Genomic DNA, 23,868 nt, shown 5'->3' on the forward strand with positions numbered 1-23,868 from the left:
TCAATGCAATGTAATTCTGCTATTACCCATCTCACTAAGGCTCCCATTTATTAATGATCGCTATTGCAATGCGATCTTGGCATGACATTACTGCCCATGTTCACATTGCAATATGCGATCATAGTGCCCGGATGTATTATCCTTTTAGTATATCTTGGGATTAATAGCATTAATTTATCAAATCAATTGCTGCTTGTCTTTTCCCATCAATTGGTGGGATATTAATACAACATTTATTTGTCTAATTGTTTTTACCAGTCAATTTCATATGTAATCATTTCATTAATGCCACATTGGCAATTGTACAGATATGATCTGAGTATATGTACAATAATTGTTGAATCCAATGCTTTTAGGAACTGCAGTTCTAGTTGTATGTGAAATAAATTGATATTCAATAATATTTCTATATTTTTTTTTTGTAAACATCAGCGCAGACATATCCTTTTTGTATATCCGGCACATGCAGGGATACGGGCTCCAGAAGGAGCCCATCCCTGCGATGTGCTCGGAGAACTGATGCACATACGCAGTCCCACAGACTGCACATGCACAGACGCCATTGTCGGCTAATTATGCGCGGTGTAGCCCATAGGCTACAGCGGCTAACGCCATCTTCAGATGGCGTTAGCTGTAGGGGCCAATATACGGAATGCATCACTTTCCGGATATTGGTAAATTAGGCAGCACCGCATCAACCACAGAAACCTATAGGGGAATGTGGGTCTGCTGCAGTCTCTCCTTAATACATCTGGGTGTAACTCAATATTTGAGGTTAACCCCCGAAAACAACTTTAAATGGGCCCCTAAGACTCGCAATCCACGTTTACTGCATTGTCCTATATTTATAGGAGATGTTGCCTGCACAGATCTAGTTATCACTATTGGTAGAACAGTTCAGTCCTGGCCTGGAAGCTGCATTAGATTACCTTAGACTATGTTAAAAATGAAATCTGATCTTCAGCCACCCCCTGGACAGAGGCTTGCCCTTTTATCAATCTTGTGTTTTAAATTAGCCCTTTGTAACTTGAATATGGTAATAAAAAACAAGTATTTAGGACTCCCAGTTTTAGTTCCATTACATGGGTAAGAAATGCCACCTTTCCTGGATTATTTACCAAGAAAACCACTTTCCGGACAATTCTTATGACATTGCAAAATTTTAGTGTGGACAAAATAAAACCCCTATCCTCCCAAGTACAATTGTTTGCTACATACACTCAAAAAATATATAAAGCATCTAGTGCTCACTCCAGGGCAGGGTGCTGGTCACTTTTTATTGTTCAAGGGCAAGATTTTGGACACGATGTGTTGCTACAATTATGCAGCATATTATGAATTTGGGGAAGTAAAGAGTAGCATAGTATTATATATCATACTTAAACTCTTCACCATTCAATGTCCTTCATGGTTTGTCCAATGCCTCGCACACCTCCCTCCCACATGCCCATCAGACCATACCATTACGCCACCCTGTATACCCATCAATGCCCAACAGAAATGGCCCTTTGAAGGAAGTTGGATAAAATACTCCTTGATAATCTGGTTGGTGGGTAGCTCGGGAAGGGGAGGCAGAGTAAAATGCTGGCCACCAGACAGGAAAGCAGTGTGTAACTTGCAGTCAGAGAAGTGGGCATGTTTAAGCAGAACCACCATACTGTAGGCTTGAGGTTACGGTGTTAATTCATCGTGGTGGTGATTTATCATGCTGGCCTGGGTGTCTTCTATGCTAGAATGCAGTTATGACAGCAGGGTTATGCAGAATGCAGGGTCGTGGCAGCAGTCAGTGCTAGATGCTTCAGCTCCCAACTACTGCTGCTGTAGGGCCGTCCACAGCACAGCGGTATAGCGGTTACTGTCCAAGTGGAGCTCCCCTCAAGTATGGCTCTCTCATTGGGCAAAGGAGTTACCAAAGGTACTGGGTGAATTTGAGACTTGAGAGGATAAATGGTGCCATGGGCTTCCAGGGCGGACTGCCTCCCTGACAAATCTATTCCCCCACTATTTGATTTACAATTAGCCATTCATGGCACTCCTGTAAATGGCAGGGCACATTTCTTCATTTAAAAAATTGGAGGAGGAGAGAAAAAGAGAGAAAACTGGAACACTCTAGAACCATACTCACAGAAAAGGAGACGGGAAACCGGTGACCAGTAACACAGCCCATATGAAGCCAGGTGCGTCAGGGCAGGTGCCCTGTGGACCCTATGGACTTCGTAGAAACAGAGATAACAAAAGGTAAGTTCTTACCATATCTCTTGTTTTCTACTTCAGGGTCCATAGGGGGTCCACAGGGTTGACCTTGGGGATGTCCCAAAGCAGTTCAACCAAGGGTGGGGACGCTCCTGTGCCGAGAGGAGAATCCGTCGCCAAAAAGGAAGCATCCTGAGAGGCAAAGGAAACCAATGCCTAAAACCTTAAAAAGGTGTGGACAGAAGACCACGTGCCACCTAGGAAGGCAAAACAGCCGAGGCGCCACAGCGAGCCGCCCACAAGGGTTAAATGGCCCAAGAAAAAAACAAGCATCAACAACAGAAAGGCCTACCCCTGGGTAAGCCCCTGAGGAAGACAGACATACGAGGCCATCCAGCCAACATTTAGTTATAGGCCGGCCATCCTTTCCTGTGAAAACTAGAAATCTCAGACCACCAATAAGGAGTCCGATTTCCGTAAGGAGCTTGAACGGATCACAAATAAGTAAACAAATAAATCCAAAGAGGCCGGACCACAGTCAATGAGGCCACACCAGCCGAGAGGACTGGGGGCTGAATGGCTGTACCATAAGTTCCAGAATAATATGGAACCTAAAAACCACATTAATAAGAAACACAGGGCGAGAGCAACTCACACCCTGACATGGTGCCCTCCAGAAGAGGGAGCCACATGAGAACGCTCCCAAGTCAGACACTCTCCTGGTTAATATAAACACCCTGAGAGAAAGAGAGAGCCTAAGCAATAGACCTTGTAATGGCCATCACAACCAGCGGTTCCATCGACTGTCCCCGGAGGGAACGAAGAACCACTAGTAACTCCCAAGGAGTCCCTAGGGAGGTCAAATGGAGGCAGAGGCCAGAAAACACACCAAAGGATGAACTGGATACCAGAGTGGAGCAATTCCATATCTTAACCATACCGACAGTGTAGAGATCCGCACTGTCAGGAAGGCCAGGCCAAGTGTGAAACCCAAGCCAGCCGGCAGGAATGCCAGAATATCTGGAAATCCTGGACACCGGAGGATCATATCGACAGGTACGATACCGTAAGAATTACGTATGCCACAGTCTGTGGCAGATCCCAGCAAAGTCTGGCCTGTCTGCTCTAAACATCTCAATGAAGACAGAGCCAGGGAAGCCCTAGGACCACAGCAGGGGCGCAGTCATAGACAAACGATCCAGGTCCAGGGAAAAACAAGGACCCTGAGACAACAGGTCCAGATAGTGAAGCAGTAGGAACGGAGCATCGATGAGAAGACTCCGAAAATCCTAGTACCAGTGACGTCTGGGATGAACTGGAGCCCCCAGAAGGAAAGCCCCTCCATCTCGAATTAAACTTCCGAAGACCTCGAGGAAGAAGGGAGACCGGAGGACACAGGTACACAAAGTGGAAGGACCACTTCACTGACAAGAGTCACTGAAGGTAGCTTCAGTACTCCTAGAGCTGGACTATAACACCGGTAGTGTGTGATAGAGTCAGAAGGCCATGAGGACCAATCACCTCAGGGAGGCCCCCTCTGCTCACCAGGAGTTGAAACCTCTCTTGGAGAAGAGACTAGTCCCCGGGATGCACGTCGTGACGGCTGAGGAAGCCCGCTTCCCAATGGAGAGCTCCCGGAATGAACACTGCAGAGTTGGCCAGGAGAAGACCCTTGGACTATGTGAGAATGTATGACATTCCTGTCATTGCCACCGAACTACCAGTGTTGCCTAGATGGAAGCCACTGTTGTGACACTGTTGAACTGAACCTATGCAGGTTTACCGTGACATAAGGGTTAGGCCAGAGTGAAGGCCCAAGACAGCTGAAAGTTCCAGTGGCAGGGCGGAAGCGACAGACGTCCAGCTACCCCGAAATGAATGCGGACCAGACACTGTCTGCAGCAAAGAATACCCTGGACGAGATGGCCATAGCCACCCGGACAGAGACCGACTCGCCTCCGGAGAGAGCATCATCGTCCGAACAGCGATCAGATGGAAAAAACTCGATCCATCTGGAGAAGAGTCAATTATGGCAAGGCCTGGAATGGAACTGATCACATGCCCCCCTCCCAAAAGGTAGACACTCTGGGAGACCGCGCATCACCAAGAGTAATGACATATGTCGACCGCGTAGACATCCGCACACTCCAAGTTGAAGAGCGGAGAGCTTGTCTTACGCCAGAAAAATTCCCACATTCCTAGGAATCCAGCAGTGCTCCCAGATGAAGAATACTCTGTGAGGGATGCAGGGAGGACTTTTCTCCGGTGACTAATTATCTGTGCCGAGAAAAAGCCACGGTTATCCTGACCCGGCGGTAAAGGACCTCGGTGATCCTGCTAAAAGCAGGATGACGTCCAGAGAAAGGAGCATTCGGAAACACTGAACAGGTGAGCCGTCAGAAAATCCGTAAAGCTGGTAAACCCCGGTGGAGTTAAGGACAGTCCCAAAAGGCAGAACCCGAAACTTGCAAGTTTTGCTCTGGCACAGCAAACCTGAACCCCTGCTGATGAGAGGGCTCTGTATGTACCCGTAGGTACGTATCCTGAATACTCAGATATACCATAAAGTCCCCAGGCTCCAAACGTCGGATGATGGAGCAAGGAGGATTCCACCTGAGTCCAGGCACCCTTGGAATCTGATTCAGGGAATTGAGACAGAGTATAGGCAAATGAAGGACCAGTCAGTCACTGCCCCAGAAAGAAAAAAGAACAACCGCAAAGGCTGTATAGCTTTCTGGGTTTGTAAGGTCCTGATCGGAAGAAGGGCCCGTGTAACAACGCCTGTGAGGAGGCCGCCTGAGCAATGAGAGGCCGTTGAGAATCAGTATCTTACTCTGGAATCCCCCAGATGTAGACCTGCCCCGTCAGGCTGAAGGCTTATCCTCCGGCGTAGAAGCAGGGCCGTCCAGAAGTCCTGGACAGCTCGGTACTAGATATGGTGGCCCCCGTGGAGGCCAACAGCCTAGGAAAAAACAGGCCTTTAGGCTGACCCTGAGGACAAAAAGACTTAACAGAGTTAGTCCGAATGTAGTGGGAGTAGCTAAAGACGGCATCTCTCCATTAGTGATACTGCCAATGATGCAACAATCTTGTCAAGGCCGGACCAAACAAGATCTTCCCCATGGTAGGAGACTGCACCTCTGCTTTCCCATAACGCAGCCATAGGGTATTGCGGCGGATATAGACGCAGTCGAAACCCTGAAAGTTAGAAGACCGGCTTCCAATGTAGGTAATCCCACATATGACAATTGCATATTTTATGTGAGCGGCAAAAGACATTTGATTCCCAGACGTGTTAAAGGAGAAAAACGTTACAAATGCATCAGCCCAGCATGCAACAGTATTAACCAACCATGCGATGGCCATGGTAGGACGGGCAACAGACCCTGAAAACGAGTACATTGATTTCAGGTAAAGTTACCACCTACGGATCCGTAAAATCCGTCCAGGCCGGGATGGGAGGCATATTAATGCCTGTAATCCGACGATTAACATACAAATCCACCCCAAAAGGAGATTTCTATTACTTGTGAGGACCCTCAGGGAATGGGAAACAGGAGGCCTTTGTGACCCCTCGTATCTGGTGACAGCCAGACTCCCGCCATGAGATCCACCCGCTGAGCAGAAACGAGGAATGCATGATACAGGTGCAGATCGACATTCTATATATCCAGAATGAACCCGGCTACCAGCCCCAAAGAAGGAATAATAATACTTGAAATCGGCTCCCCCCATGTGAGGGGGAAAGAGCCGAATACACCCTCCAGTTCACGGCAGAGCCACTGGGAAGTAACCACAGGGCGTATATCACGCCATTTAGTATTTCGTGGACAACGACATCCACCAGGGTGGCCGTTGTGGTAATCCCTGCAAGGGGAATGACAGACCGATGCGGTACCGGAGGTAATTCATGTACTGTGAAAAACCCCGGCAGGGAGCGATAGTCTGTGACACAGGGGTAAAGTGCAAGTAATTGCGAGATACCCCGAGTTGAAAAGGGCAGTATGGTGAAGTAACCACAAGCGAGTTACGACAATGGGGCCCGCCCGGCGATCCTCAAAGGAGAGGATCCTGAGAAATGACTTGCAGGATAGCAATAATGGGTGCAGTATCGTGCGCAATCTCCTGGTCAGATATATTTGACTATCTTGACGGAAATATTAAGCAGCGCCATACCAGTCCTGACTGACGCTAAGATTAGCTGCAGGGACCCATTATCAGCGTATGCAACACACAGTTCCATCTAAAAAATGGCAACGTGCTGCACGCAACAGTATGTGACAAACCTCACAAATATTAACAAGTATATATATGTGAGGTCTCAGAACCACCCTAGGTATACCTGTATTAGGGCAGATAAAGAAAAGGGATAGATATACACTGACAGGTGAGAAAAGCAGACAGTCAGCACTAGCATAAGTCACATACAATGCAGAAAAACATATATACATACATTTGCATGACATATGATATACTGCACAATGCCGCTACATTCAACTGCCCAGATTCAGTGTCTGGGAAGGCTATAGCGCTGTGTACACTCACCCACAATGGCCAGGTAGGCAGGGGGACTGGGCTCCCTGACATCCTAAGAGTTCTGCAGCACCACCGAGAGATAATGGCCGCTGGAGACCTCAGAAGAAGCGTGGCCCACGGAGGAAGCAGCTCAGCGACGCCAGACTGTAGTATTGAAAGGCGCGCTGAGCTGAGGGGACGAGCCGCTAGACAGGGAAGGCTTCCTCCCCTGGCTAGCAATTAACCCCCCGGGATGCCGGCTCCCGCTGCCGCTATAATCCCTGGTGGGCTAGTGGACACGCGGGGTATGCCTTCATGGAGGGGGAGCCCGCCGCCACCACTAGCGCCTCCGGTCTGTCCCCAGAAACCGGAGGCATAAGGCTGCATATTCACACGTGGATCACTGCAAGCGGTGACCACGCGACTTACCTGTCCCCGTCGATCCGGCAGCAGCCTAGGGATTCCTCCAGAGTCCGGCTAGTACAGACTCTGGGGTCCCGCTGCGATCCCCAGATCTGTACTGGCGTCGCAGCGCCGGCGGGGTGTAGGAGCGGCAGCTTAGACGTCCAATGGACAGTCTGACGCTGCCGCTCTGAAGAGTAGTAAAAAAAATAATAAAACTCTTTTTTTAAATAAATTTTAAGCTTAGGGGCTGCTAATCAGCTCCCCACTGCACCAACGGTGACCCGACTCCGGCCGGGCACCAACTTAAACTGAGGGGGCGGGGTTATAGGGAGAGTGGATCCAAGTGCATCCTGGGAGCTAAAAGCTTTAACTGCGTGGTGCCCGGATTTGGTTCCCAACCTATACCCCCAAGGTCAACCCTGTGGACCCCCTATGGACCCTGCAGTAGAAAAGGCTAATTCCATGTCAAGTGGACCAGGGGACCCCATCTGACCATCTCCAATTTTGATAGTTACACCCACCCCCACTTTGATAATGCTGGCCATCCACTATACAATCTGTCAGATATCTGTCCAATCTGGCTGGTTGGAATGAAAACCTGGTAATGTATGGGAGCAAATGACAGTCGATCATATGGTCTTGAAAAATGGACAAAAAAACAATTGTTCAGATTGGTTAAATTTGTGTGTTTTAACCAATTTGTCTGAACAACTATTTTTGGCTGTTTTCCAGCGTTTGTGAGCAAATGGACAGTGTATAGTGTATGCCCAGCATTAGTTTTGCAACTATTGCATATTGTAAACAACATTTTTCCCAAAGTTAGTCTGACATGTATGCCAATCTTCATGTACAATTTTATCAAAATTGGAGGCCAGGTTGGGATCATCTTCAAAATTGGCCCACTTGACATGTAAAGCTGACCACACACTAGACCAACTTACATCCAACCAGCCAACTTGTTGATTGGTTGGAATGAAAATCTGGTAACATATGGGAGTAAATGATGATAAGCAATTTGCTCCTAAATGCCAGAAAACAGATGAAAATGGTCGTCAGACAGGTTTGTTAAATGTTTGATCTAAACTATTTGTTCAAACAACAGTTTTTGTCCATTTTCCAGCATTTAGGAGCAGATTGCTGATTGTCATTTGCGTCCATACCTTACCAGATTTTCATTCCAACCGATCAACTAGTTGGCTGGTTGGACAGATAATCTTTAGATGTGTGGCCAGCTTTAGTGACCCAAAAGCTAGGGTTTCTTTTTGATTAGCACATTTTTTTTACCACTTTGTCGATTAATTAAGGCGAAGATCTTCTAAAGATAAAAGCTACAGAAAGTATTTTACATTTTTAACTTTTCTTTAGTACTAGGAAGGAGGTAGCCACTTTATTATAAAACAAATTCTGCTCACTTATATACTGTTGCTGCAAAGGTCTTTCCTGATCGTTGTAAATGAGAAATAAAGTGGAACCAGAAAGGTTTTAAATTTCATAATAGATTGGAAAAAAGGACTACTAATCCAAAAATAATACTTGTACTATACAAGCACTTTACTAATAACAAAATAACGTACAAATAACACACATATATGTTTATAATCTTTTGAGACTTGGTGTGAGAGTTGCGGCTTGCTGGTGTCTTATCAGCGTTGCTGTGAGTGACAGTCCATGTGCCCGTTCCTCTCACTATCCCAATACTATACCTCAGAGTGTCCGGTGATAGCGGCGATCTTCTTCCTTGCATGGGGTGCCTTCTCCCTCCGGATCACGAGACTGCTTGCAGCGCTGTAGATGCGCCGCTCAATTTTTTTAAATGATACACAATCCCTAGCCTATATACTAAATAAAAAGATTATAAACATATATGTGTTATTTGTACATTGTTTGTTTGTCCGCTCAGATCACTACAAGCGCTTAAACACTTTTTTCATTATTTCTATTACCAATTTAAGCAGCTAATAGGTCAAGCACATAGGACCTCTTTCAGAGCCGGACGCTATTTGCGCTCGCTCGTTCAGTAAAAAGGGGTGGCTATTCAAATGAACCGTTCGCTCTTTGCGGTCTGTTCATGCCTCTAGGTCTGAACGAGCGAACCAAACATGCGGTCAACTACGCCTCCTGGCCGCTCGCGTCCTACGTCATGTCCGCTATTTATTAGATTAATCGAGTACATCGACCAGCGTATGAACTGCTCGCTATTCTTGTGGATGGTTTTTCTTGCGAGCAGTTCTGACTATAAAATAACCCAGTGACGTGGTCAATGACGCTGCTGTATTAATTATGCACACCCATAAAATACCCGTTTTGACCTTTAAGCACGCCTGCGTTTGGATCTCCACTCCCCATTTTCAAGCACCTTCCCCTGTTACCACCCACATACACCTCCTCCTGTCACTCAAAATATCAGGCATTCGCTATTAAGCGAACAAACGATTTTCGGCCGCACTGACTGGTTCGCGCATGCGTACGCAGTTGTGCAAACATCGCTCGGAACGAACGAGCGGCCGCTTACGAGCGGCTCTGAATCAGGCCCATACACTCCACTTCCCCCACTTTACTAATAACATTTAGAAATAAAGAAATTTTTGGGGATCTTACCATAATAGAACATATTTGAGATCATAATTAAGCATGTTCATTTTAATGTACCCAATATTGCACTTTGTTAATAATAATATAGGTGTGGAAAACAGAGCTAGTCTATATTCTCACATATTAAAATAAAATAGCTGCCCATATCTTGCTCTGACTAACCACATGTTAAACGTGTTATTTGTTAAGGTATTTAGATTTGATTTAATGTCTACTAGTAGAATGTCAATCTATAAGGTGCATACACACAATGATTTTTTTTTAACAATTTGTCGATAACGACATAGTTATTGTTAAATCGTTCAAAAAAAGAAAATCAGTTTATGAGTTATAACGATGAACGATAATCACAATTGCACACTCCTGTTTGTAGTTATCGTTCATTTCAGACTGTCCAACATGCTGATTTTCATTAAGGGAAGGAGCATTATTCGTTCATCATTTATTACACTTCAAAAAATCAGCACAGATGGTGTAATGGTTAGCGTTACTGCCTCACAGCACTGAGGTCGTGGGTTCGATTCCCACCACGGCTCTAACTGTGCGGAGTTTGTATATTCTCCCAGTGCTTGCGTGGGTTTCCTCCGGGTACTACGGTTTCCTCCCACGTGTGTTAGGGAATATAGATTGTAAGCTCCACTAGGGCAGGGACTGATGTGAATGGCCAAATATTCTCTGTAAAGGGCTGCGGAATATGTGTGCACTATATAAATAACTGGTAATAAATAAATAAATAAATAAAAAATAGTTCACTTTTTCAAAGGGAAAATCTGACAGAAAATCGTTGGTTACAAAATCATTATGCATGTATGCACCTTATGGAGCGTACACACGGTCAGATTTGTCAGATTTGTCAGATGAACGATTGAACAATTAAACGATCTGAACGATTTGACCAAAGTTTTGAACGATTTGAACGATTGAACGATTTTTGACTACATTAAAATGAATGGAATCGTCCAAGTCTGACTGCAAACCCATCAGATGTCAGATATCGTTATCTGACAAACGGGAACGCGCATCGTTGATCGTCCATCGTTCAGGTATGTCAGATATGAACGATTTTCCATCAGATATGAACGACTGAACGATTTTTAAATCGTTATCGTTCATATCTGAAGGAAAAATCTGATCGTGTGTATGCACCATTAGTTGTGTTCTGTCTTGGTCCAACAAGAATGTCATATCATGCACACAGTGGCCCTAGCTCTGGTTGGATGCAAGGTTAGGCCACACTATCCACCATAATGCAAGGTGTCTCTTTGAAAGCAACAGGCTGTCAGTTCCTGTCTGCAACACTGAACTGAGGTCATCAAGTATAGAGCAGAAGTGCGGTCAGACAATCTTCTATACATCTACAGCACAAGATGCCTTCCATAAATAAGCTACTATTACAATTTGCAGAAGTTCCCATACCTTGATATAATTTAAGCTATTTTACACTGTATTTACATTTGCTGTAAAGCAAAGTGCAGCCATTATTAATTGCAATAAACCAAGTCCAGCTGGTGAGAGGCAGAGAAGATGTCTGCTGTGTTCTTCACTGGAATTAATGACAGGAATAACACTATGGCCTGTATTCAACTAGAGCCGAAAAGCCGCGATTGGCGAAATGTTTTCGCCGATGCATGGTTTTCACCTGTTTCCGCAGTATCTCCCTATACATTTCCGGGACGTTATAGGCAAAGGCAGGTGAAAAAGTTTCTCCACTGAAAAGGCAAGAAAAAATACGTGCAAAATCCCTATTTTTAGTAAAAATGTGGGGACTTGGTTCAGAACCCTTTGGGCACCCCCCTAATGACTAGTTGGGTAAAACAAAATAAATTAAAATATCTTAATACCCCCTAAAAAAGGCAGGTCATATTTGACCGTTCGGCCGGCTGTAGCCTATCCCCACAGCAGGGACAGCGCTGTCCCTGCTGCGGCGTCTGCCGGCTCCAGGGCTCCACGCGGGGATCTCGCGATACTTGCGAGATCCCGCACATGCTCAGTGGAGCCGGCCGGGACAGAGACACAGCGCATCAGCACTAGGCTGATGCGCTGCTGTCTCTAGCGGGTAGCGCCGTAGGGGGGAGTTAACGCTACCCCTCTCCGGCCGATGAGATGTTCATACATCTCATCGGTAGTGCTTCCTGCTGCGCCTCGGTAAAGAGGCGAAGCGGGAAGCGTTATAGCGGCACGGTAAGTGCCGCTATAATACATCTACCCCATTGTGTGTTATTTGTAACTCCTAAAGCATAACTGAACATTTCTGGGTCTAAAAGAAAGATTTTGTAAGGGCCCCAAGTAGGGCTACCACCCAAGGCTTAAAAGAAAACACAATACATACACATGGGACTCACAGAGAGGAGGGCGGCTTCAAAACAACTAATATCAAAACCCTACAATGTGTGTGTCCATGGTCAGGTACAAGAAGCAAGGCCTACAAGTGTGGGGGCAATTACGCAATGCAGTACAATCAAACCAATGGATGGGATAATGCCCAACCTAACACTGCCAGCTAACTTCCTCATTACAGAGCACCATAACACTTGTTGTGCAACCTATAAGATACTAGCTGAAGTCTCTTTGAAGGCAACAGGCTGTCAGTTCCTGTCTGCAACACTGAACTGAGGTCATCAAGTATAGAGCAGAAGTGCGGTCAGACAACCTTCTATACATCTACAGCACAAGATGCCTTCCATAAATAAGCTACTATTACAATTTGCAGAAGTTCCCATACCTTGATATAATTTAAGCTATTTTACACTGTATTTACCAGGGTTTAAATCTTCAGGCTATTAAGTCATCCAGATCCATCCAGTGGAAGCCCCATAACAGGCTCCCTGGGTCAAAGTTCTTCCCGGCAGACTCTGCAGCGAGGTCCGACCGGCACCCCAAACGCTCAATTAAGCGTCTCAGACCAATTGCCACCCCTCTGTGAAGTTTTCATCCAAATCCAGCCAGTGGAAGGCCCAGAACAGACACGGTGAAAGTACTGCCCAGCGTACACCAACAGGAGGTCCAACCAGGACCCTAACCCCCCCCCCTAAAACCAGGCCAAGATCCAACTGAAACACCTTGCATTGGTTCCATCCCAATCGGTGCATGGGTGTCTGAACGTATAACCAGACAGGCAAACAAACAGACCAATGATTTTCATATATAAGATGAGTATGTAGCACTTAAAGCTGAAAGGGGGAGAAGCACCCAAAATGAGATTGTATCACCCAACTAGTTGGGTCACCGATGTCTTAAGCACACTTGCACGCTTTTACAGTCACTGATGTAGGGTTGTGACACAGCAGCAGCAGGTTACTACAAACGTCCGAAGACCATTACAACTGATCTGTATAGGTCTCATGATAGATAGAATAGAATAGAATAAAGCAAGCACATGTCAGAAGGGAAGCTATGTGGGAAGCTATGTGCGAACCTGCATAGTCCAACCCGGCCCATACTCTGAACCCGGCCACCTGCATTAGATCATTTAATTCACAATCAGATTGTACCGCGACTGGCATGCGACCTTCCTGCGATCTGTTGGCCTGCGACCTCAAATGCTTCCAGCACCTGAGCTGTGTAATCCTCTTCCCCAAACAGAGCTCCCACCGGCGAGGCTGTGCTGGGGCCCGGCCCTGGTCTGACCCTCTTCATTATCAGGCCTACACTCTCCTTTCCCCTCCACGTCCTATCCTACTCACCCAGGCCGAGCAGGCACAGCGTTACACGGTACACAGAGCGATCCATCACTGGCCCAACCCAGCTACAGCAGCACCAAGCACCTCAGAGACCCTGTCACAGTCACACTAACTGACTGCTATACACAGCGCAGTCACATGACAGCGCCCGGCCGCGCCCACTGCTCTGCCATCACCATTGCTCTTATGTTTCACTGTACTACTACAAGACACGGCAGGGCGAAGTTTCTTTGAGAGGTATTCTTTACGAACCTTACATTTTATACAAAGTTACCCAGAAGATTCTCTCTACAAAACAAAATCTAAAAGCTACTGATCAGTTTCGTATTTTATCTTGGGGTAAAGAAGGTTACTGACACAGATAGTTGGACGTTCAATTTTTTGTGCCGGAGGCAAACGCCAAACGCAGGATACTGTAATGTTCTATAAATGCTGAGTCAAATGAACTTGTGATGAGAGGTCCAGGAGTACATTTCATTATGTAACACAATAGTAAAGTACCTGAGCATGTAAAATGACACTCTGATTTCTCTCTAGTGACTCCTAACTGAATGGCCAGCCGCCTGTATTTAGATAAAGTTTTCACATAACAATTTGGGCAAAACAGTAATCTGTTTTCATTTCAGAGGTGCAGTAGGGTATTTAGTGGATGCATTATAGTGACGATTTAAACAATCAGTGGCTGCCAGTCATTATACCGACACACATTACTTTTTTTTTTATTACAGTATGATTTGCTTTAACAAGACAGCAACCTATGTAAATACCTCTTAATAAAAACTTTGTATATGCCATTTTTATCCTGTACCCAGCTCTGCTCCTGACATTTCAACTTTGACTTACAAAATTCATTAATTTTATATATAACAGTCATTGGACTGTTTGTCCGGTTATACATTCGGACAGCTACACCGATTGGGATGAAACTAACGCGAAGTGGTCCAATTTGATCCCAGCCAGGTTTTAGGGGGGTTAGGGTCCCAGTCAGACCTCCCGTTGCTGTGAGCTGTGCAGAACTTTGACCCAGGGAATCTATTCTGGGCCTTACACTAGATAGATGTGGCAATTGGTCTGGGGTGCCTAATGGAGTGGTTGGAGTCCCGTTCGGACCTCACGGCTTAGTGTGCAGGGCAGAACTTTGACCCAGGGTGCCTGTTCTGGGCCTTCCACTGGATGGATTTGGACAACATCACATAACTTGGATGAAAACGTCACAGACTGGTAACATTGGATCCCAGATGACATACTAGGGGGTTGAGGTCCCGGTCAGCCCTTCTGTTGGTGTACTCTGGAGAGAATGTTCTGGGCCTTCCACTGGATAGGTTTGGACAACATCACATAATAAAACTTAGTTACTTGAAGATTGAAACCGGGGCAATGCTGGGTACTTCAGCTAGTTCATTATAATTTGCAGTTATATTTCTAATGCTCTGACAATCCTCGATGGTAGGGAGCAGTGGGACCGCCCCCATTCAGAATGCATAGCTGACACAAATGCACCAGAGTAATTCAGCGTTGCTCTGGTGCCAGTAGATACTTTTCCCCACACCATCGGGATCCCGGCGCCAGAATCCCGACTGCCTGCATCCTGAAAATAAGTATCGGGTGTTATGGGGAGGGTTAGGTTTAGGCATCGGGGGAAGGGGAAGTTAGGGTTAGGCACTAAGGAGGGAGGGTTAGGGTTACGACCAGGGAGGATGATGTTAGGGTTAGGCACTAAGGGGGGAGGCTAGGGTTAGGCAACGGGGAAGGAGGGGGAGGGTTAGTGTTATCTTACTTACCTAAGGGTGTTGGGATTCTGACTGTCAGGATGCCGCCAGGATCCCATACCCAATCCGTTGGGGCCATAGTGTGGGTATTGCATGTGGAGCTCATGAACCAGTGCTGGGAGGGTTAATTAATAATTTTTGTTTGCACCCCCTACAATTGTAAATAGACCACTGGGGACTTTTTCCCTAACCTCTGCTGAAGGAAGCAGTGGAAGCGACCCAATGAGAATGTATAGCTGGCACATGCTACCTATTGCCAAAGGCAGCATAAGTCCTCACTCTTTTCAAGGTGGAACACCCACTGGGTGATCACTTCCTGCTCCTCCTCTTCATCTGGTGGCTGCTCACTTGCTCATTTCTTGCACTTCTGCTTCTGCCACTGCTTCCATCATTCCTCAGCTTAAACATTAGCTTTTTGCATTCCCACCCACTCCATCCCTGTTTATATATTTCACTTCACTTGTGTCTCTGAAGAGAAATTTTTCAAGCCTTCTAAAGTGGAGCAACCAATCAGATTCTATCATTAATCTAGTCCACTAGCGACCCTCCCCAGATTTGCATGGAAGCAATTTCATCTCGCCCGAGCCCGATGCATCTCATAACAACCTGAGCCATGTCACTACAGTCCCCTGCATCTCGCCACTGCCACCTGCATCTTACTCCTGGTCCCTGCATCTCACAACAGCCTCTTGCTTCTCACTACTGCCCTCTGCATTTCACCACAGCATCCTATATTTCACCACAGTACCTTGCATCTTACCACAGGCCCCTGCTTCTTACCACAGCCCCCTGCATCACATCACAACCCCCTGCTTCTCACTCCTGCACCCAGGGCCAGCCCTAGCCCAAATTTTTTGGTAAGCGAGTATATTTTTTGGCGCTCCCCTATGCAGTGCCCCTTTTACAGTGCCACCGGTAGGGGTCCCCCATGTGCAGTGCCCCCTGTGCCCCCAGTAGTATTCCCCTTATATAGTGCCCCCAGTAGTAGTCCCCCTATGCAGTGCCCCCAGTAGTGGTACCCCCTATGCAGTGCCACCGGTAGTGATCCCCCCTGTGCAGTGCCCCTTGTGCCCCCAGTAGTATTCCCCTTATATAGTGCCCCCAGTAGAAGCCCCCTATGCAGTGCCCCCAGTAGTGGTATCCCCTATGCAGTGCCCCTTTTACAGTGCCCCCGGTAGTGGTCCCCCCTGTGCAGTGCCCCCGGTATTAAGCCCCTTATATAGTGCTCCAGTAGTACTCCCCCCCTATACAGTGCCCCCAGTAGTGGTACCCCCTATGCAGTGCCCTTTATATAGTGCCCCCAGTAGTAGCCCCCCTTGTAGTGCCCCCAGTAGTATTCCCCCCCGTGTAGTGCCCCCAGTAGTAATCCCCCTTGTAGTGCCCCCAGTAGTATTTCCCTCCCTGTAGTGCCCCCAGTAGTATTCCCCCCTTTGTAGTGCCCCCAGTAGTAATCCCCCCTTGTAGTGCCCCCAGTAGTAGCCCCCCCTTGTAGTGCCCCCAGTAGTATTCCCCCCTTGTAATGCCCCAGCAGTAATCCCCCCTTGTAGTGCCCCCAGTAGTAATCCCCCCTTGTAGTGCCCCAGTAGTAGTCCCCCCCTTGTAGTGCCCCCAGTAGTAGCCCCCCTTGCGGTGCCCTCAGTAGTAATCCCCCCTTGTAGTGCCCCCAGTAGTAATCCCCCCCTTGTAGTGCCCCCAGTAGTATTTCCCCCCCTGTAGTGCCCCCAGTAGTATTCCCCCCCTTGTAGTGCCCCCAGTAGTAGCCCCCCCTTGTAGTGCCCCCAGTAGTAATCCCCCCTTGTGGTGCCCCCAGTAGTAATCCACCTCCCCCCGCCCGCAGTAAAGACGTAATAAAAAATACAAAAAAAACCACTTACCTGAAACCCGCTCCTGCTCCTGGTCCCGCCGCCGATATCAGCTCCTCCGTCCGCCGCTTTGCATCATGGGAGTGGCGTCATGACGTCACTCCCATTACCCACTGCGGGAGCCGGAAAATGTCCAGCTCTGGCAGTGGGAGCAGCAGCCAATGAGAGTCTGTCTGACTCTCATCAGCTGCTAAAGCAAACACACAGCTGCCGGCGCCGGCGGCTGTGTGTTTGTGCTGTGTAGCGCTGACCGAACTCCGTCTGGTCAGCGCTACACACACGGTGCAGCTGTGTCACAGAGACACAGTCTGTCCGCGGCCCGCATGGTAAACAGCTGAGGCGCCCTTCACTATGTGGCGCCTTACGCAGCTGCGTACCATGCGTAATGGGAGAACCGGCCCTACCTGCACCCTACATCTCACCACTGTCACCACAACCCCCACTGCTGCTGCCCTGCAGCTGGCTGGGGCCCAGCCACTGGGATGTGCTGGGAAGGGCGAGAGGATCATGGATGAGAGATTTGTATTACAGTTACCATAAGCATTATTGTCAGCATGTCCCCGGGGCTGGAACACCTGTGCATATTTTCACAGCCTCCATGCGCACCCCTCCCCAGCTGGCGATTATGGTGATGAGCACAATGTACCCTGTATTTCCTGAGCTTCCTCGCCGTGGTGCCCCTGTCTGAGAACAGCACTGACTTCCATGGGAGATGCCTTCTGTTCACCAAGGGTGTGTGGCTATGCGGTAACGTCACACTGGAGAGGGAGCACTTCATGGTGCAGGAGTGGTGGCCGCAGTCCGCCTGCAGGGTCAGCATAGGGATGAACATTGGAATCCAATGGTCACTAACCATCAATGTTTGTGTTCCGACGATAGTGTTTTTACCATTTGATGGTGGTGGTCCGATGTTGGTCCATTGTTTCACGCCATCAAATAGAAAAAATTTGACGGTGTTCCGATGTTGTTTGTTTTTATTAAACTTCTGATAGCTATGGTTGCCCTGGTTCCTTCCTGGCTCCTTCCTACTGTGACTGCATCAGGGCATCTTCATGGGTTCATTGAAGGCTGTCTCTTACTCTCTGGGCCTGATTCAGATTTGGGAATAGAGTAAGATAGAGCAAGTAATTCTGTACCTGGACAAACCATGTTGCAATACAAGGGGTGGAAATACATACTTTTTTTTGCATAAATACTGGCTGCTTTTACATATATCCTACAAATTCTGGACAGCTTTATTTTTAAACTGAGATTGGGATGGTTATTCTTGCGCCTGATTCAGAGGCGCTCGCAAACAGCGAGCGCTCGCTCTTAATCAGGGCGGCCACTTTTTTTTTTAAAACCAGCCTCCTGGCCGCTCGCTAAGCTGTGGGTGACACCCACAACTTTTGCGAGCAGCCAGGTGATGGTCGCGATGGTCGCGGCCATCGGGCTTGCGATGAGACCCTTGTGGTAGGGTCTCATCTGCTGCAAGCCCCAGTGAGCTTCTGGCTCTAACAGAGCCGGAAGATCACTACTGACATCACTGGTGATGTCAGTAGGGCCGACCACAAATGGCAGGCATTCCTTTAGGAATGCCTCCATTTGTCCAGCCACCCACCCCGCCCCGCCTACAAAACGGGGCGAGCTGTCGATCAAATTCGACAGCCGCTCAGTTTGTAGCGAGCCCCGGAGTGAGTGAATTTTCACTCGCTCCGGGGCCTGCGCACGCGCATTGGCACGCCGCGCGTGCGCAGTGCCCCACCATCGACCGGCTTGCAAGCGCATGGCGCATGCGAGCGGGTCTGAATCAGGCCCAGAGTGTGTGCTTGTGTAACTAAGGTAAGCGCTGCTAACATACCTGTCCCCACTGAATATACTAGAAAAATTATGGTATGTAGCGCTCAGACCTATTGCTAAGTGGTATTGTTTCAAATGATTGGTTAATGTGTAACAAAGAATGGACACAAAGGGGTATATTTACTAAAAATCGAGTTTAGTTGAGTAAGCATCCTCTGGAGAGTTTGGCCATTTTTTACAACACAGAAATTTACTAATGTCAAGCTTGGGAGAGAATTCTCATTTGCTACAGGAAAAGTCAGGAGAGTTAGTAAACACTCTTCAATTCGCCATTGGCCAAACTCGAGTAACTTTTCACTAGTAAAGATAGGATTTGGGAATTTACCAATAATCACGTTTCAAAACACTCACGAGAACGAACAAAACTCGTGTCCAAATTCGGAAAATGAATTCACGTGCCCGTAAGCTGCGAGTTCAGCAGAAACATACACAGATCAGTGTAATCTGTGTATGTTTCTGCCTGTAAATAGCTAAAAGAAAAGGGTTAATTGAAAAAACAAAAATGACGTGGGGTTCTCCGCCCAAAGCATAACCAGCACCAGGCTCCTGAGCCAGTCCTGGTTCTAAAAATACGGGGGACAGAATGTGTAGGGGTCCCCCAAATTTTGTGAGCCAGTCCTGGTTTTATAAATATGGGGGGAAAATGGTGAGGGGGTCCCCATATTTGTAAAACCAGCACCGGACTCCAACTAGCCAGGGGACCCTTTCACTGGGTCACCTCGGCCAAAGCATTAACACCCCAAGCTAGTCAGCCCAGGGCGGGGATTCCATGGGAGGTGGGGGCCCCCCCAATAAAGGGGTCCCCCCTAACCTGAGCAACCCAGGCTTAGGCTTAAGCCCGGAGCTCTTCCCTGCACCCCTGGCTGGTGGGTGCAGGGGTAATAATGGGATTAATATATATGTACTATTGTTTTTTACAGTGGGACAACAGGTGCCAGAGTGCCTGCCCTTTGGCACTTGTTGAACTATAAGTGCCAGCAGGTGGCCAGCACCCGTACCAACACTGTAAAAAACATAGTAAAATAATGACACTACTCACACACCGTACATAGTAAAGTTTTATTATATATTAATCACACTCACACATACCTTCTCCCCTGTGATCGGTCCCCTTGTCCAGTAGAATTCCCATGGTTTCCTTAAAAAAAAAATGAAATATTCACCTTGGCGTAGCTTGGTCCTCTTGTCCAATAGAGTCAGAGACTTGGCAACATAACAAAATGAATAGCCCGGACCATTTTGGACACTGTAAAAATGTATGTGTTTCCACATACATCTCTACCCCGGTAAATTATCAAGGACAGAAAATATGAAACTTTTTAAACTGCTGTGCTACTGTAGACAGGAATCTTTTTTCCCTGTTACAGCAGCCGTCAAGCCAAAGCCCCACCCACTGACACCTATCCCCCTCCCAGTCAAACACCGGGTCACACTGTGACACGCAGGAGTGTGCTCCAGCAGACCAGCATCAACACTAATCAGTTCTCACCCCTCCTGCTTCCTGTTCCTCTCCTCCTTGTTGTTCAGCTCCCCTGATTTTCAACTCCCCTAAGTACATCTGACAGTCTGCCCCTTCCCACCCATGCCTCACAGCACCCCACGACCCACCCCCTTGCGGCACCCCCGACCCACACACTCCTCTTCCTCCTGTCACAACCAGAGTTTCTCGGCATGGTGGTCGACGGGTACTACCTGTGAGGTCACTATGGCGGGCGCATCTGGCGGTGGTGCGGGTGTTTGGTGAGGGGCATTGGCTGTGCGTGGTTCTGTGTGGGTATGTTGCCACTTTGGGCTGGTGAGGTCTGGTGGTGCCTCCATTCCGCTCCAGCATTGTCGCTGCCGTCTTGCCTCTGGTCACGTGACCTAATCGCCCAATCCTGGTTTGTCACATGCTCTCTCTGGCCAGTCACGGCACAGAACTTGGTATTTAGGGAGGTTCAGAGCCTCACTTCATTGCCAGTGCAACGTGTTTCTCAGCATAGCTTAGAGAGAGTTCCCTGTGCTCACCACCTGTTTTCTGTGATATGCTACCTGCTTGTCTGTTCCAACCCCGCTGGACTACCCTGCATCCTTCATTACCTTCCCTTGCCTGAGTACCTGAGTCTGCTGTTCACCCTACACCTTGCCTCCACTGACACTCTGCTGGATAATCCTTCCTCAGCCTGCATTCTTCATTTCAGCCACTACACCTGATTTCTCCAGCCTGTCATCAACTGGACATTTCCCTATTAACCAGTCACTACCTGGACAGTTCCCATTATCTGCCACTACCTGAACATTCTCTATTAACCAGTCACTTCCTGAACATTGTTCATTGCCTGTCACTAACTGGTCTTTTCCCCATTACTTCACACACAGCTCCCAAGTGCACTTAGGGCCTGATTCAGAGCCAGACACTCTGAACGAGCGCCCGCTCTGAATCAGGGCATTTTTTTTTTTGGAGCTTCCTCCAGGACGCTCGCATAGCTGTGGGTTACCACCCTCGGCTTATGCGAGCGTCCATGATGATGGTCACGATGGTCAAGACCATCGAGACCATCGGGCTTGCGACGAGACCCTGCGGTAGGGTCTCGGTGATCGCAAGCCCTGGAGTGATTTTGGCTCTATCAGAGCCAAAATCACTCCCACTGACATCACTAGTGACATCACTAGTGACGTCACTAGTGATGTCAGTGGGGCCAGACCCAGACGGTAGGCCTCCCTCTGGCAGCCACGCCCCCAGCACGCCCACCAAAGGGGGCATGCTGTCAATTAACATCGACAGCACGCCCCCTTTGGTGCGAGACCTGGAGTGACGGCTTCCCCGTCGCTCCCCGGGTCTCGCGCATGCGCATGACGGAGCTCCCTCCATCATGCACACTAGGGCACCATCGACCCGCTTGCGAGCGCTCAGCACTCGCGAGCAGGTCTGAATCAGGCCCTTAGTGCTATATCTGAACCTTAGTTTTTGTCATATTCATGTCTATCCAACCACTCATTAAAAGTTCCACCTTTTCATTTAAACCTGCTTCAGTGTCTGCTCCTATCATAACCCCGGGCCCACAACAAAACCAGAACCTCACACCTCCTTAGTGGTCCAGCTGAAAAGTGTAGGGATAGAGCCAAGCATCATGACTACCCATTCACACAGCATGAAGGTAACTATGTTATTGTAATGTTTATTACATATACTGTATATATGTGTGCATTTCTCTATCTTTAATAATTGTGTGTGCATGTGTGTGTGTATGTGGGTCGGCATGTGAGTTTGGAAGAGGGGTCAAGGAGGGGGCATTAAGAGGGTGGGAGATTGGGGGCCCCGGAGATATTAGTGTCCTGGGCCCCAAGATTTCTGATGCAGGCCCTGGTAGTCCCACTGTAAAAAACAATAGTACACATATATTAATCCCACTAATACCCCTGCATCAACCAGCCAGGGGTGCAGGGAAGAGCCATAAGCTTCAGCCCAGGCCTGGGGTGCTCAGGAAAGGTGGGACCCCTTTATTGGGTGGTCCCCACCTCCCCTGAGATCCCCGGCTTGGGCTGACTAGATTGGAGTGTTAATACTTTGACAGGGGTGACCCGGTGAAGGGTCACCTGGCTGTGGCATTACACCCCAGCTAGTTTGAGTCCGGTGCTGGTTTTAAAAATACGGGGATACCTACGCCATTTTTTCCCCATATTTTTAAAACCTGGACTGGCTCACAAAGCCCAGTGCTGGTTCACAAAATACAGGGGAACCCTACACGTTTTATCACCCGTATTTTAAGAACCAGGACTGGCTCAGGAGCCCAGGGCTGGTTAAGCTTTGGGGGGAATCCCACATCATGTTTTTTTCTATTTTTATAGGTTTTTTTCACATTATACACACATGCAGTTTGCACATATCTCACTGATATGTGCATGCTGCATGTTCAGGAGTGTTTGGCTATGGTCAGACACAAGGAACTCGCCAGAGAAAACTCAAACTTATTCACCATTGGAAAACTCAATTCAGTCCAAACTTGATACTTTGAGAAATTCGGGACAAACTTGATTGTGAGTAAATGTACTCCAAAGTGTTGCGAGAATAGTTTACTGGTCTCAATACACTGGAAAGGGGTTTGTCGAATCCGCACAGTAAAAAGAGATCCAGGAATGTTATTTCAGACTCACTGATGTTATATGTCAGTCTCAAATTCAGATCATTATCATTGAGTAGTGTTATAAACTCAATCTCGGGTTCTTTTTCACCCTTCCATATTATGAAAACATCATCGATGTATCTCATCCATATTATGATGTTTCTGGTGAATTTTTCATGTCTTTTGTGGAAAATGATTTATTTTTCCCACCAGCCTAGGTATAAGTTTGCGTAGGTAGGGGCACATGCTGGCCCCATTGCTGTGCCTCTTACCTGCATATAAAACATGTCATTGAACATGAAGATGTTTTTATTCAAGATTAAGTTTAGAGGTTCTAGTAGGAACTCCTTGAAATCGTCCAATCCTTCTGTTCTGAGAAAGTACTAAACAGCTTTGATGCCCTTTTGATGGTTAATGATGGTATACAGGGATTCTACATCTAAACTCACCTATAAGTAGTTCTTCTACAGTTTAATATTATGACTCTTGGTGAGTACATCTGTTGTGTCTCTCGTATATGAGGACAAGCTTTCCACATGCTTCCTCAGGTGTACAGTATATCCACAAAGGTGCTAGCTCTTTCCGATATCCCCCCTATCCCTGACACAATTGGTCTGCCAGGGGGGTTTTCATATCCTTATGCCCTTTGGGAGTAGATAAAAAGTGGAGGTACTGGCATTATAATTTTTCAGATATTCAAACTCCTGTTTGGTAATTATTCCATTTGTTCTTCCTCTATTGATGATCCCATCAAAATGTTTATACAATTCTCTGTTGGATTAAAGGCTGACTTCTGATAACATTCCTGGTTATTGAGTTGTTTCATTGCCTCCTTGATGTACAGTTTTTGGCCAGATCACTATGTTGCCCCCCTTCTCTGAGGGCTTGATGACCACATCGTCCCAATTAC

General features: G+C 47.5%; 1 protein-coding gene across 2 annotated transcripts in view; it reads right to left on the reverse strand.

Moving 5' to 3' along the window:
- Positions 1 to 13,529, reverse strand: part of LAMP2 (lysosome associated membrane protein 2) — a 67,793-nt gene extending 54,264 nt beyond the window's left edge. The window contains exon 1 of one of the 2 annotated variants that reach the window (XM_088478204.1): positions 13,389 to 13,529. In XM_088478204.1, the coding sequence (XP_088334330.1) occupies positions 13,389 to 13,434 (46 nt within the window). In that variant the 5' untranslated portion in view covers positions 13,435 to 13,529. The remainder of the gene's footprint in view (positions 1 to 13,388) is intronic. The other variant, XM_088478203.1, reaches the window with a different exon arrangement.
- Between the last annotated feature and the right edge of the window lie 10,339 nt (positions 13,530 to 23,868).

Source organism: Taudactylus pleione, unplaced genomic scaffold (genome assembly GCF_031769625.1).
Source record: "Taudactylus pleione unplaced genomic scaffold, aTauple2 ptg000211l, whole genome shotgun sequence".
Lineage (NCBI taxonomy): Eukaryota > Metazoa > Chordata > Amphibia > Anura > Myobatrachidae > Taudactylus > Taudactylus pleione.